This window comes from Heteronotia binoei, chromosome 5 (assembly GCF_032191835.1).
Source record: "Heteronotia binoei isolate CCM8104 ecotype False Entrance Well chromosome 5, APGP_CSIRO_Hbin_v1, whole genome shotgun sequence".
Classification (NCBI taxonomy): domain Eukaryota; kingdom Metazoa; phylum Chordata; class Lepidosauria; order Squamata; family Gekkonidae; genus Heteronotia; species Heteronotia binoei.
Window position 1 is genome coordinate 134,806,476 of NC_083227.1, and position 15,085 is coordinate 134,821,560.

The following is a 15,085-nucleotide window of genomic DNA, read 5'->3' on the forward strand; positions in this document are numbered from 1 at the left end:
AGTGTCAGACTAGGATCTGGGAGATGCAGGTTCATTATACCTCACAAGCTTGCTGGGTGACCTTGGGCCAGTTACACACACTCAGCCTAACCTTCCTCGCAAAATTGCTGTGAGGATAAAATGTAAAAGAGGAGAATGTTGTAAGCAACTTTGGGTCCTCATTGAGGAAAACAGTGAGGAGTAAATGAAGTAAATAAATAAAACTACCTCACAACCTCACCCATTCCTTCAAATAAAATTTAACACCCCTCAAAATAAACTTTAAGAGCTGCAGGAGCTGGGCATTGGAACCAGTAAAAGTACTTCACTATCTATACCATCAGCCGGTGTTGAACCTTCCCTTTTTGGGTAAGGTCATAGAGTGGGCTGTGGCGATTCAGCTACAGGGATTCCTGGATGACACTTCTGCACTGGATCCATTCCAGTCCGGCTTTCAGCCAGGTCACAGGACATAGATGGTTCTGGTCGCCCTCATGAATGAACTCATGCAACATCTGGACCGAGGCGGCTCAGTGGTACTGTTACTATCAGATCTGTCAGCCACGTTCGACACAGTTTGAGCATCAGTTACTGTCTAGCCGCCTCGCTGATATGGGGATTTAGGGGTCTGCCTTGCAATGGTTGGCCTCCTTTCTCCAAGGTCGGGGACAAAGGATGGTGATGGGGGAAGAATCATCCCAAAGGCACCCACTTATATGTGGTGTGCCACAGGGTGTGGTTCTGTCCCCGATGTTATTCAACATCTACATGCAGCTCCTTGCCCAGATTGTCAGGAGGTATGGGCTGGGATGTCACCAATGTGCAGATGACACCCAGCTCTATCTATTGATGCCATTCCGACTGTACCCTGGAAAATCTAGACTTGGCTCTTCAAGCTGCAGCATCTTGGCTCAGGCTAAGTCAGTGAAGCTAAATCTGACGAAGACGGAGGTCTTCTATCTGAGTCGGGATGGCCTGGGAAAGGTGATCCCTTTGCCAGCTCTTGATGGGGTGCCACTAATACCGGCTTCTAAGGTCAAGAGCTTGGGAGTGCTTCTGGAGTCCTCTCTGACAATGGAGGCACAGGTAGCAGCCACTACCAAATCCGCCTTTTTTCAGCTCTGGCGGGTACGGCAGCTGGCCCCTTTTCTGGTGATCCATGCTACTGTCACCTCAAGAACAGATCACTGTAATGCTCTCTACATGGGGCTACCCTTGACCCTACAGCTAGTGCAGACTACAGCTAGTGCAGAACACTGCAGCGTGGCTGTTGATGGGGCTCCCTAGATGGGAGCACATTCGGCCAGTGCTGAAAGAGCTCCACTGGCTGCCTATTGTGTTCCAAGTCCGTTTCATTATGACCTTTAAAGCCCTTTATGGTCGGGGGCCTGCCTATCTACAGGACCGCCTTTCTCCACGTTTCACAGATAGAACTGCATTCAGGGACACAAAATCTATTGTCCATCCCTGAACTAAAGGAAGCCAGGCTATGCTACGCATGGGCTAGGGCTTTTTTGGTGGCGGCACCAGAAATGTGGAATGCCCTCCTGGAGGCCATAAGGGTCCTGCGGGATCTTTCACAATTCCACGGGGCCTGTAAACCTGAACTGTTTTGACAGGCTTTCAACACTTGAACTAGGTGAGAACCACCACCTCTCACCGCTGAGGAGCTACAAATATCATGGGATCACTAACAGAAAAAAGAAAGATTCCGCCATGTCAAAGTTGTATACCACCACAAAATGTTTTTAACTGTATTTGATTGGTTTTAAATTGTATTATATAACTGATTGTTAACTGCCCTGAGTCTGCTTGCGGAAAAGGCAGGATATAAATGTAAAGTAATAAATTAAATATAAATAAATAATACCATTACAAGAAGACTACTAGCTTACTGTCAGTGTTACAGCTCCTAAATAAAATCCTTTTAACTTACATGAAAGGCCCTCCACTTTCAATGGAATATACTATATAAAGCGTGTGCACTTACAGACCAATGCTATGCACAATCATTTCCAAGAACGTCCAACTAAACTTAAGGGTACATATAACAAGTACGCATGTATACAGCTGCTGCCTCTTCCACAATGTGGCAGAAGCCAAGCCCCTACTTCTAGCAAGGGTACCTTATTATAATTGGCATGGGATGGAAGAGAAGACTGATCTTGTTATTTCACTGGTGCCCATGGTCTAGCCATACTGCCTCTAGAAATTCCTGATTCTTAGCTGGGAAGGCTTCGACTGAGGATAGGGCATTGGAGGACCTGATCTCACAGGGCTAAGCACTGCTTAAAGAAAGGTGCCACTCAGCAATCTGGGGTTAGTTCTCAACCCAGTACTGTGCTAGTTCTTGCCTCTCCTGCCATACCCCAGTCCTCCCTCATACATGCATGATGATTAATAAAGCCAAATGAAGAGTTTAATAATTTGGAACACCAGTAATTTCTAGGTGGGAATTTTGTACTGAACTCAATTGAATAGCACCTTCTTTCATATTCTGTGATTAAAAATACTTGCTAATTATTTAAAGCATTCATGATATTTAAATCCAGCCAGCTAAAAAAGCTGGCATTTCAGATAATAACTTTGCCTTCAGGTTTCTAGTTTTATTTTTCCATTTCCACCTTCAAAACAACAGTCCATTACAGAAGAACTACAGTGTTATCTTCACAATGAATACATCTATGTACAACTTGAGCTGGGGGAGGGGGGAGATCCTGCAAGTTACACTCTCCTTATATCAAGAAGGCAAAGTTATAAAGTATGATTTACCTAACATAATTAAATACATCTCTGTAATGCTTGGATGGCATAATATCACTCTTACCTCTTTGCTTTCATTTAAGTTTACTAGTAGGTTCTCAGGCATTGGGATAAATACATCTGCATGAAAAACAACAGTTATGAAACTTAACAATCTGAATACTATAGAGATATAAACAATGCTTCTCAAAACTATTCAAATACAATTATCTGCACTGAATTCTAGGCACATGGATGTCATCAAAAAAAGGAAAAGTGGGGAGTGGGGCTACAGACTCCTTTCTGGAAGCAGCTTCCTAACACTTCATGGAATGCTACTCTGGAGGGTTAATATTAGGCCAGCTTTAGGGGAGGGAGCATATAGCAGAAAGGGCAGAAAAGTCTTTCGGTACCTCGTCACAAGTCATCAAGTTCCTACCAAAAATAGTAGGCAGATACCAAGGATATATAAATTCATTGACGTTAGCATGCAAAACAATGGCATATATGACTGACCATCTTCACATGCACCTACTGGAAGAGACTCTGACACTTCCTATATGAGTGTGATCTGTGTAGAAAGTCATCTGTTGTGGCTACACCCGCAGATACTATATTTAACCTTTTTTTATATAAAGAAGCTGAATTTGGTCACTGACAGATTAAAATTTCAACATGGGATTCTATGTAATAAATTAAATGTTGCAAGTGATTTCTACTTACCTTCAATATCTGAAACTATAAGCATCTGAGGCTGAGAGAGACCCTCCTGAAGGCTATAGAAATGGATTGTGCTGTCAAAAGTTATAAAGCCTATTTTTGTTCGAGTATTTCCTGGAAGTCTGGAAATTAAACAGAGAAACTTAGCATCATGTTTTAAAAGGGTCTACACATACCTGTCAAACAGATACTTTCTATGCAACAAAAAATATCCGTAGCACACTGCCCTTTGGATATAATTTTTCTGCACAGTTAACAGTCCGATATTCAGATTTGTTCGGAATCCTTCAATCCAAAAAAATTAAAACTTATATAACAATATATTACTGTAACAAAACAGATAGCCAAACAGTACTCCATTTAGAATAACAATATTTCACAATGGGGGGGGGGAGCTATGGAATGAGAGGACGATTTAAAAGTTTTTAATATTACATTTGATGCGACCCCTCACTTCACCAACTGCCACTGCAGGGCTGTTTCAAGAATCATCTCCCCTGAGGCGTGGAGATCGAGGAGCCTGGTGAAACACCCAACCACACCTAGTGATTCTGAGATGGTCCTTTCCTCAGGAACGCATAACAGCACTTTTCATCAAATTATTTGTATTTACTTGCTGTAAGTTATAACAGCATTTTGTTAAAAGTCGAAAAGTGAGATAAAAAATTCTAACTAGATAGGAAATTACAAAGCAGCACAAAAGCACAATGTTCTTGATTAACTTCTCCCTCCAGGATATACCCCAGCAACCAAAGGATGCAACCTAAACACAGAAAGATACCATGAAGCAAACTGGCATTTAATGAGGAAACTATTAGAACATTAAACTTTTCTGAGATTCGTATGAATCTGTTATCTTCTTGACTGATCAATCCTCTCTATCAAAGCTACTCACAGTGTATGAAGGGCACATATGCAATTTGAACTTGCGTTAACTGTGTACCTTTCTACATTTTAAAAGTTCATCATGTAAAAGAGCTGATAATAAGTCAGCTCAAACAAGCCTAGCAAAAATGTGACCATTAAATGACAAGATCAAAAAGATATACAGAACTTACAAGTCTAGATTGTCCAACAAGGTCTTGCATACAGTGTTCAAGTATCCTGTTTCTATTGCATTATGAGACACATCAAATACAAAGAGGTACACAGGAGGTTGAGGTGGACGTAGCTGAAAAATAAGCAGTTATGTTTCAGTTACTTCAAGATGTTAGGCACAGTAAACTGTTCTGTTTTAAATAAAGAATGCCAGCCTAAACTGTATAAGATAGAAGCATGCCAAGGAGCAGCACAATAAATCAAAAGTGAGCAGGCAGAGACTGCATGTTTTCCTTTAGATCCTTGTCAGGAAGGAAAGTTAGGCATCTAAGACTGTCTTGAAAGCATTTCTTAAAGGCCCCAAATCCAAGAGACCGTTGTTTTTCAGAAATCAACGGGGTACAGAAGCATGCAAAGCTAAAATGATTGTGGAAGCAGGATTCAAATTACATAACTTAGCTACATTATTTGTCAGCAGACCCTAATAATGCTACTTTGCCTTATTACCTATTAGCAAGCTACTTTGCTCCCAAATACCAATCATACCCAAGCGTTCAAACAGGTTTTTAGAATTCTGATCTGAGTTTGAAAGGAAAAACAACACACGTGGTCATTTGTATTTGTTTTTAAAGAGCACAAGTTGGAGTGGCTTAGGAGCCTGCTTTGCTTGACAACGCGGCAATTTTTTTATCCAACTTCATACAAAGTGTTTCTACTGGAGGGGGAGTGTCCAAAAATGTTATGCATATGCACCAGACCACCCACAAACTGCTTCTTTTGGTCAGAGGACACCTTCCTCAGCAGAAATCAGCATAACGCACGTGGCTGCAGTTGAAAAGCAGAAGTGGCAAAACCCTCCTCTTGCAATCAGAACTGCTTATTTGGATCTTGACTGCAGGGCCGGATCTAGGGGGGCACATAGGGTGTGCTTGCCCCGGGGACTGATGGGGGGGCACCAAATTGGGTATGGAGTCCATTCTATTCTATGGGCCCATAAGATAGAATGGGCCCATAAGGAGGTATCATTTTTTAAGTCCCCCCCCCCAAAAAAATGTAGATCCAGTTCTACTTGACTGAGATAGTGTAAAATGGTCAAAAGAAATGCTAAAAGTCTTCTAAAGCAATACAGCTACCAAATATATACACCGCTCATTTTGTTGCACACAGGGCTTTTTTCTCTGGGGGAATGCAATGGAACAGAGTTCTGGAACCTCTTTGGGGGGGATCTCAAAAACTTGTGTGTTTTTCCTTAATTTCCCTCTTGAGATTTCTGGCACCTCTTTTACCAGAAAAAAAACCCCTGGTTGCAACTACACAGCAAGTCGTTTGACTTTTTGCCATACTGTTGAAAGGACCCTTATAGAGCATGTAGCCTATAAGTCATGTACCCTGCTTACTGAAAGAAATCATGTATCACTCACAACAGAATGCTCTCCAGGCTCTGCTTGAAAACCTACCTCCAGTCCAGCTAGGAAGACAACCCCCCCCCCTTGGTTCCACTGTGAAAACAATTATTGACAGAAATGTTTACCTAATGCTTAATCAAAATCTGCCCTCTAACATGCCTACCGGATCCAGTCTTTCCCTCTTGTGTAAAAACAAATCCAAGCTCTTTTCCATGAATGCATGAAGTTGGCTTATACCAAGACAAATCATTAGTCCATCAAGATCGGCATTGTCTATTCAGATATCAGCACCACTCTAGGATCTTAGATTGAGACCTTTCATACTACCTACTACCTGATCCTTTTAACAGACGATGCCAACAGGCTGGCATTCCAAGCAGAGATTCTAACATTGAGCCACTGCCCCTCGCCCTTATGACATCCTTTCAGGTGTTTAAAAAACATGATTACATCTCCCTTCTGTCTTCTCTTCTCCAGGTTACATATACCCAGATCCTTCAGCCTTTCCTCTTGGGATTTGTTTTCCAGACCTCCAAAGAACTTTGTTGCTCTCCTCTGAGCTCATTCTAATTTGTCTACATTTTACCTACAGTGCAGCAACGAGAAACAGACAGAAGGGTGCAGGTATGGTCTGATCAGCACACAGTAGACTGGAGGAATCTATTTGCACTTCAAATACTATGCTTCTATAAGCGCAGATTAAAATCATATTAGCTTTTTTTGCAGTTGCATCACACTGGTGACTGAACTTCAGTTTGTGTATTCCTGAGATCCTTTTTACATATACTACTGTCAAGGCCAGGCAGGGCTTTTTTTGAGCAGGAACGCAGTTCCAGATGGCTTTGTGTCAGGGGGTGTGGCCTAATATGCAAATTAGTTACCTGTGTATATAGTTTTTCTAGATGCAGACTTTTACAGTTGCCTCTGCTGAATCTGACTGTTTTCAATTCAGCTTTCCAATGTATCCATACGATTTTGAATTTTATTTCTAAGGTGTTAGCCATTCCTCTCAGTTTTACCAAATTTGTTTTCATATAGCAAACCTTAACAAGCCATTTTTAAAATTTGGGAAGCTTTAAAATCTGCTTTCAACACAGTGCAGAAAGCTCCTCAAAAAAAGGGAATAACTGTTGAACTAGATACATGCAAGTCCTTGCAGATTCCTAAGGAGTTCTCTGGACTGTGGTCAGCAATTATGCTCTCATATCTTTTGGTCCCAATTCTCAATCTTTAGCAGAACTAGACAACATCAATATAACAAGATTGCAAAATTAGCTTTCTGGGGGAGTTATGGGTAATGGTGCATCAGATACCTATTCTTTAATGGGACCTGCAAGTACACTTGCCATATTAATAATACAAAGGAACAAACTGAAGATTTGCAAGAAGCAGGGGTGGAGAAGAAGAGAATGAGAGCTGTCCTCTTCACCTAAATCATCCCCTCCATATTAATGTAAGTTCTTATGGGTTTCAGTGTTTTCTTTTTTGTCTGTAACCTGACATTCAACCACCATCAATAATGCATAGTTCCTGGAAGGCAATATTCCTTGGCTCCGTACTATGGTCAGAAGTCATCAACCCATGGGGAGCAGGGGGAATGTCTCTTTATATTTACAGACACTTTACATACTCCAGGAATTTCTAGTATGTAAAAAATGACAACACTATGCAGGGTAGCCCTGAAGGAGCTAGAAAAGATTCTTAAGCATAAGGATGTGTCATGGAGACCAAGATCAAGGTAATTCATATCACAGTATTCCCCATTACTATGTATGGGTGTGAAAGTTGGACAGTGAAGAAAGCTGACAGGAAGAAAGTAGATTCCTTTGAAATGTGGTGTTGAAGGACAGTTCTACAGACGCTGTGGACTGCCAAAAAGACAGATAAGTGGGTTCTAGATTAAATGAAGCCTGAACTCTCCCTAGAAGCTAAAATGACTAAACTGAGGCTATTGTACTTTGGTCACATTATGAGGAGAAAAGAGTCACTGGGAAAGAATCATGCTAGGAAAAGTTGAAAGCAGCAGGAAAACAGGAAGATCCAACATGAGATGGATTGACTCAATCAAGGAAGCCACGCCCCTCAACCTGTAAGATCTGAGGAAAGCTGTTAATGACAGGATGTTTCGGAGAATGTTAATTCACAGAGTTACTGTAAGTCGGAACCGACTTGACTGCATTTAACACAGAGACATATAGAAAGTGACAAATCCTCAAACACATCCTGACCAATTCATATAATGCAAAATAATGGTTTAGTACTGTGAGTTAACTAATCCATCTCCTTACGGATAGTATTGTAACATCAACATTTGTCAGGGTTGCGGGCGACTCACCATGTATTCAGAGGGAGCCATAAATTCAATTGTAGCATTTTGAACTTCAGGTCTTTTATGAGGTTCTCCATAAACTCTTGTCACAGGATTGTACATGAATTCTTCAGGAACTGTAGAAAACAAAAACTGTAATTGCACTTTACTAATTAAGGCACAAGTGCTCTAGAGATTATTCTAAGTATAACTAGTGAGCCTAACATTCCCTAAGGAAAGCCTAGAGAGATGTTACAAATAAGGTCATATTTAGGAGTACTGGAACTTAGTAAGTGCTGGTAAATGATGCCGTAATTATTTTCCACTGGAATCAAGTAGTTAATGATATTTTTAAAGTTCAGAATTAAAATGGTCAGCATGAGAGATATCAGCTGAGGCTCAAACTAAAAAAAGGGGAGGAGCACAGATATTTGTCTTTAGAAGTTCAGTTATGGCTACACATGTACCCCCTCCCCCAATTCACACTGGGGCTATGCAGGAAGAGCAGTTTAACCCTTCTACCACTGCACAACCCATAATGAAAGCCTGTCTCCACTATTACAAGACCTTTAAAACGAGATAATATATTAGAGGTGGAGATTGGTGATCAAAGCCTTATCTAGTTTGGTCTTAGCAGATTCGCCCTCATTTTGGAAAGAAAACTCACCATCATTCACTCTGTAACATAAGTTGCATTTCCATCTCCTTTGATCAAGAAAACTGACAAAAGGATTGATATATGTCCTGCAGCTTCGGCACCTCACAATTGTGCTGGAAGTTACTACAGGCAATTGCTAGGGAGAAAAAAAAGGAATATACCAAGAATACATTATCTCAGGTCACACAGACGTCCATTTTCTGCTCATGCCTCGGATATGATAGTTCCTTGAATTCTAAGCCCCTTCCAACTCTGTGATGTTATGAGTTTGTAAGTGCTGCCAGTAACTGAAGATTGGCTTCTGTGTGCATTTACAGCAGGGATTCTAATTACAACCTAATGCTGTTAGTTTGACAGCATTAGAAAAAAAGTCAACACTCAACAGGCAATGTGGAATCAGGGACTATATAAAATCCATGGGTAACTGCTTCAAACACATATATTACTCCAAGCTCAAAATAAACTGACAAAATACTTGGGGGTAGGAATAGCTCCGTCTGGGTAGAACTTAGACTTACAATATATATGAAGCAGCAGAGACAAAGAACAGTGGAGATGCTGATCAGATTTGTGTGCTAACATACTTGGCAATATATGCCACTCCAGCAGTCACAAAGCCTGTATTACAAGGCACATCCAACACACATATGCAAAAAGGAAATCTATTAATACAAAGTCAGGCTGAAGAAGCAGTCTGTGCATATAACTGATGCCACATTTCCCACTAGAATCAAGTAGTTATTCCCCAGTCTAGAAACCCTTTGCCTATCTGCAAATAGCAACCATCCTAGACAATCACAGAAAGGCAGATTTCTTGGAAAACATGTAGACGTTGATTTCAATATTAACAGCTGAAATGCCTGACCAGATAAAACACACATTTCAAAATACACACTTTCTGCTTGAGCAAAGCATGTGTCCATCACAGGAATGTAGACAAAATACCCAAAAGTGGGAAAATCTCCATTACATGTGCTGTTTCACCTGTGATAAATGTTACTTTTTCTGGGGTGAGGCTAACACACACTTCAGGGAGCATCATTCTTTTGAAAGTCAATAGCAGGAGAACACAAAGGTTTAAATAACATATCATACCGATAGGTCTTTGAAAGGATGAAGCAGGAGCCCCAAAGGAAGTTTGGCTTTGTTCAATAAGGCCTGAGTTTGAGGAATGTTAGTCAAGGTACATCGAAACAACCTACATGAGGGGAAAAGGATCAAAGTCACCAGCACTGGAATGCATCTTGGTCCTCTCCTGTATACTTTCTTTAGATCTCTCTCTCCAGTGTTACCCAAAGAGCGTTACCCATCTGTTCTGAAGTTTTTCAACTCAGGAAATACGTTCAGATTTAATTTTATATTATTTCCAGTACTAAATGTATACTGTCTTATAGGTGGAGTAGGGCAAGAAAGTTGTGTTGAATTCTGCTTTGTGTCGAATTAATTTTGATCTAGACTCTTGGATTTTCTAGGAAGCCCATCTGAAGAGCAAGTACATGCAGGCTTTGGATTATATCACTGGCCTAAAGTCATAATTCTCAACGTGCAAGACAAGACATCCTAAGGAGATCCTAGCAAATAGTTACAGAGAGAGAATGCTCCTTCCAGACTGGTTTGTGTTTCTGTGTAAAGGTCAGCCTATATGTTATATTTCCATGATACAACCTCTGCACAGTAATACACTAGCTTCTACAACAGCTTATTATATGAACCGCTAATCACATAAAGCATATGCATCAGTCTTCCTAGAAAACAGGCTAAGAATAACAATCTATATGGTAAGCTTGTTAACATACAAAAAAGTTTGCTGCAGCCTCCAAGTGGCAAACATAATGCACAGATTAGTTCACACCTGAAAACTGCAGAAGGTTAGTTGATTATTCCGGCAGCCAATGAAAGAAATGTCTATTTGTCACAGGACTGTGATGGCTTCCTGGCCCTTAAAGAACTCTGAAACCATACAGCATTGCTGGTTCCTATACTAACATCCCTGGGCCCAAGCCTGGGTTGATCATTTCACTAACTTAGTTGTTGTTCATTGGTTTCTCTCCATCAACCATTCGGAGGCTAAATTTTTCCTCACTGATTTATTGAGGCTAACTACAAATGAGTGCAAAGGACATAGAGCTAAATGGGCAAAACTCATAAACTCTGAAGTCCCTGCTGCTATGCAGGAAGTATTTTATCTGCAGTTAAAGTATATAGCCCATAACAACTTTAAACACTTTACTGCCCTAGTGTAATTTCTGCAAGCAATAATCATCCAGCCTGACAAGCAAGCCTAGGAAATACTGAAACTGCTCCAGGCAACAGACAACTACAATTTCAAAAATATATTGCATATACATCGAAAGAAATTACACTAGTCCCTTCTGATGTAGAAAGCACTGCAGTTGTGGAACTTTCTGGCCCTAGAGCATGATGGAGAATGTCTACTTAATCTCACAAAATATGGTCAATGAATTAAAAGAAGCAGGTGCCAATAGGGTGGCCAGACCGTCCCGGTCTCCCGGGACATTCCCGGTTCTGGCCACCCAATCCCGGCTCCCGGGCTGCCTATAACGGGACCATTAAAGGTCCCGGTTTAGGCAGCCCCGGAGCCGGTGGGCCGCGGGCGCCGGCGGGGAAGGCGGCGAGTGAGGGAGGGAGCGTCCCTGCGCCTGCGCAGGGCCCCTGCGCAGGCGCAGGGACGCTCCCTCCCTCACTTGCCGCCTTCCTCGCCCGCGCGCGGGGCCCGGCGGCAGTGGTGGAGGCTTCCCCGCGGCCTCCGCTGGTCCCTGGAGGCCCTCCAGAGTCTCTGGAGGGCCTCCAGGGACCAGCGGAGGCCGCGGGGAGGCCGCGGGGCACCCGGTGCTGGTCCCGGAAGGCCTTCCAGAGCCTCTGGAAGGCCTTCGGGGACCAGCGCCGGCCAGCGAAGGCTTCCCCGCGGCCTCCGCTGGTCCCTGGAGGCCCTCCAGAGTCTCTGGAGGGCCTCCAGGGACCAGCGGAGGCCGCGGGGCACCCGGCGCTGGTCCCGGAAGGCCTTCCAGAGCCTCTGGAAGGCCTTCGGGGACCAGCGCCGGCCAGCGAAGGCTTCCCCGCGGCCTCCGCTGGTCCCTGGAGGCCCTCCAGAGTCTCTGGAGGGCCTCCAGGGACCAGCGGAGGCCGCGGGGAGGCCGCGGGGCACCCGGCGCTGGTCCCGGAAGGCCTTCCAGAGCCTCTGGAAGGCCTTCCGGGACCAGCGCCGGCCAGCGAAGGCTTCCCCGCGGCCTCCGCTGGTCCCTGGAGGCCCTCCAGAGTCTCTGGAGGGCCTCCAGGGACCAGCGGAGGCCGCGGGGCACCCGGCGCTGGTCCCGGAAGGCCTTCCAGAGCGTCTGGAAGGCCTTCGGGGACCAGCGCCGGTCAGCGAAGGCTTCCCCGCGGCCTCCGCTGGTCCCTGGAGGCCCTCCAGAGTCTCTGGAGGGCCTCCAGGGACCAGCGGAGGCCGCGGGGAGGCCGCGGGGCACCCGGCGCTGGTCCCTGGAGGCCTCCAGAGGCCAGCGCCGGTAGCGGAGAGGCCCGGCGCTGGTCCCTGGAGGCCTCCAGAGGCCAGCGCCGGCAGCTCCCTCCCTCCCTCGCCGATGCCAGGGGACCGATGCCACAGGGACGGGCTCGAAACACTCTATAACCCCTCAAAAGAACAGCAGTCTAGCTCGCTTCCCCCGAGCCCTGCCGCCATAAGCCTCAAGGGGGCTCATTTTGCGGCATCTCCCGGCGGGAGGGTGGCACCCGCACGGGACACATATCAAATGAAAGAGGGGGCGCAGGGCTATCAGAAACAGCCGGCGGAGGGAGTCGGGAGAGCACCCCACTGGGGGATGCACACCCCGAAAGTGATGAAGGTGGCGCAGATAGAGCCAACAGAGCAAACAGGACAAAATAAATAGGCTGCATTATGCAGCACAGTTGAGAAAGTGCCTTATCCCATATACTGATGAAGTATATACAGGATTTCAGAACAAAATTGTTTCCGGCGGTAATATTTGGGGGATTTTTGGGGATGTCACAGGAAGTGCTGTGAAGTCACTTCCTGTTTCCGGCCGTGGCATTTGGGGGAAATGATGTCACAGGAAGTGATGTCACTTCCCATTTCCGGCAGGTGACGCGGGGAAATGATGTCACAGGAAGTGATGTCACTTCCTTGTTTCCTGTGGTGGCATGACGTCACCGGAAGTGACGTCGCCGGAAGTGACGTCACTTCCTGTTTCCGGCGGCGCTCCGCGCGCGCGCACCCCTACCTTCCCCCCCCCCCCCCCCACGTGTCCCTGGCTGGCCTTCAGACATTATGGTCACCCTAGGTGCCAATCACCTGCTCTATTTGGCATGAAGTACAAGAACATCTGAACTGTTCTCATAATGTTAGTCTGACTATTTTAGCAGACAATCAATTTGTCATAATAAGCCTGTAAAGTAATCTGTTAAAAGTGGACACTGTGCAATTTTCTGAGAAGAACTTTACAATTAAAATATGCCAATGTTCTATCTCGCTTTAGAAAAGTTAAACTGATTACAAAACAGAAGGGACTTATAATGTTCAAATCAGCAACTGCTACTCCAATTGTAAGATCAATGCTAGATAAACATATATTAAGGTACGAATTACATTAGCTAAACAAAGATTAATCAATGTTTAAGTGCTTTTAAACCACTTATGTTTCGCTATTATGTATTTTGCTTTTGTTAAGATGCCAGGAAATTAAAACGACGGAGATATATATATATATATATTGGGAGCTCCTTCAGGACATATTAAAACTGAAAAGGTAAATTTGAATTTTGTTCACTAAACCAAAGATGACTTACTCTGGATTACAGTTCAGCTTCTGAATATCTTCATGCAAGTTTGGGACAGGTGCCTGTAGGGGAGTTGTGGGAAGAATATTTCTGTCTTGAAGAAGGTTGATAGGTCTCAATCCTTCTGGCTGAAGAGTCAATCCACTCATAGATGTAGTTAAATTATTAGTTCCCATGGCAGGCTATTGGAACAGACATTGCACAAGTTAGCCAGTTGCCCACAACACCAAAAATTTATTCAGAGTTAATGCTTTTAACATTTATTACATGTACTATTATTACCTTAGGTTAACTGATTACCTATACAATGGCACATACTTTCCAGTCTAAACAGAAGTCAGCTAGCTTGTTGGCACCAAGAGCCAACACTGATTTAAAAAGTTAAACTGAAACAGGGCTTTGAGCCCTGCTTGGGCTTCCTACCCAACTAGCATTCTAAAACCTGACTTAAATGGCATAAGAAGTCACTTTAAACTAGGTTGCTATCCACACAAAGCACCTACACATGATTAATTAGAACACCAGAGGTCTACGCGCCATGCACATGTTGCAATGATGTGCTAATTAAGCACACACTGCTGTTCTGAGCAGGTAGCTCAGCTCAGCTCAAATGAGATGCTGTGTGACTGAAAAATCCCACAGGTTCATTTACCTTGCCAGCATCACCTTTAAAATCAGGCATTAGTTACTCTTCAATGTGGCTGACATCTATAAAATATGCTCCTTAACCAAGGTCAAGACAGGAGGCTCAAAATCACTCCCCATACCTTAACCACAGTTGAGATCCACCCTCACCTTCCTTCACTGTATCTGTGTAAGAAAATAACTAACATTGTATTACTGCTTACCAAGACATTCAGGACAGCAGAGTTGGCCAGTTGCTATTAAAATCTTCTTTGTACCTTTGAGTTTATCAGCTTCACACAGGGCAAGACACTTATGGTAGTTCAGTTTAAACATATTGCCCATACATTATGTTGCATCCAGAAAATGAATTTATAAAATAGGCAAGGAGTTAAATGGATCCCTGATGGTCCCTTCCAACTGTATGATTCTATGAAATCATTTTCAATCACAGGCACAATAACAGCCATTTCCATCAATGTGTTAACTGCACCAAATTATAGGCACATCAAGTATAATCCTGTGCAAACACTGCTGAAACACTCAAGAGGGCATGGCAAGTTCAGCCGTCCACCATGAAACAGAAGTTTGCAGACTGTTGCAGAATTAGGGCTTATTGAGTCTCAATCCTCTGTGAACCCTATGCTATTTTGATTTCTATAGTAATTAGCTTCTACAGTTGAAACTTTGTTTCCCAGGAGGCTTTAGAACACTTCAGGTGATGTGACCTTCCTAGTACAGGTAACACTGTATATGTCTTTTGCCTCACATGATTTTTGGGATATTTACATACTATAA

General features: G+C 43.6%; 1 protein-coding gene across 1 annotated transcript in view; it reads right to left on the reverse strand.

Moving 5' to 3' along the window:
- SEC24A (SEC24 homolog A, COPII coat complex component) overlaps window positions 1–15,085 on the reverse strand; it is a 63,114-nt gene that overhangs the window by 17,093 nt on the left and 30,936 nt on the right. Inside the window, exons 7-13 of the mRNA XM_060240447.1 lie at window positions 13,673–13,845; window positions 9,947–10,049; window positions 8,861–8,987; window positions 8,221–8,330; window positions 4,500–4,612; window positions 3,445–3,563; window positions 2,807–2,862 (exon numbers count right to left, since the gene is read on the reverse strand). Of these exons, the coding sequence (XP_060096430.1) occupies window positions 2,807–2,862; window positions 3,445–3,563; window positions 4,500–4,612; window positions 8,221–8,330; window positions 8,861–8,987; window positions 9,947–10,049; window positions 13,673–13,845 (801 nt within the window). The remainder of the gene's footprint in view (window positions 1–2,806; window positions 2,863–3,444; window positions 3,564–4,499; window positions 4,613–8,220; window positions 8,331–8,860; window positions 8,988–9,946; window positions 10,050–13,672; window positions 13,846–15,085) is intronic.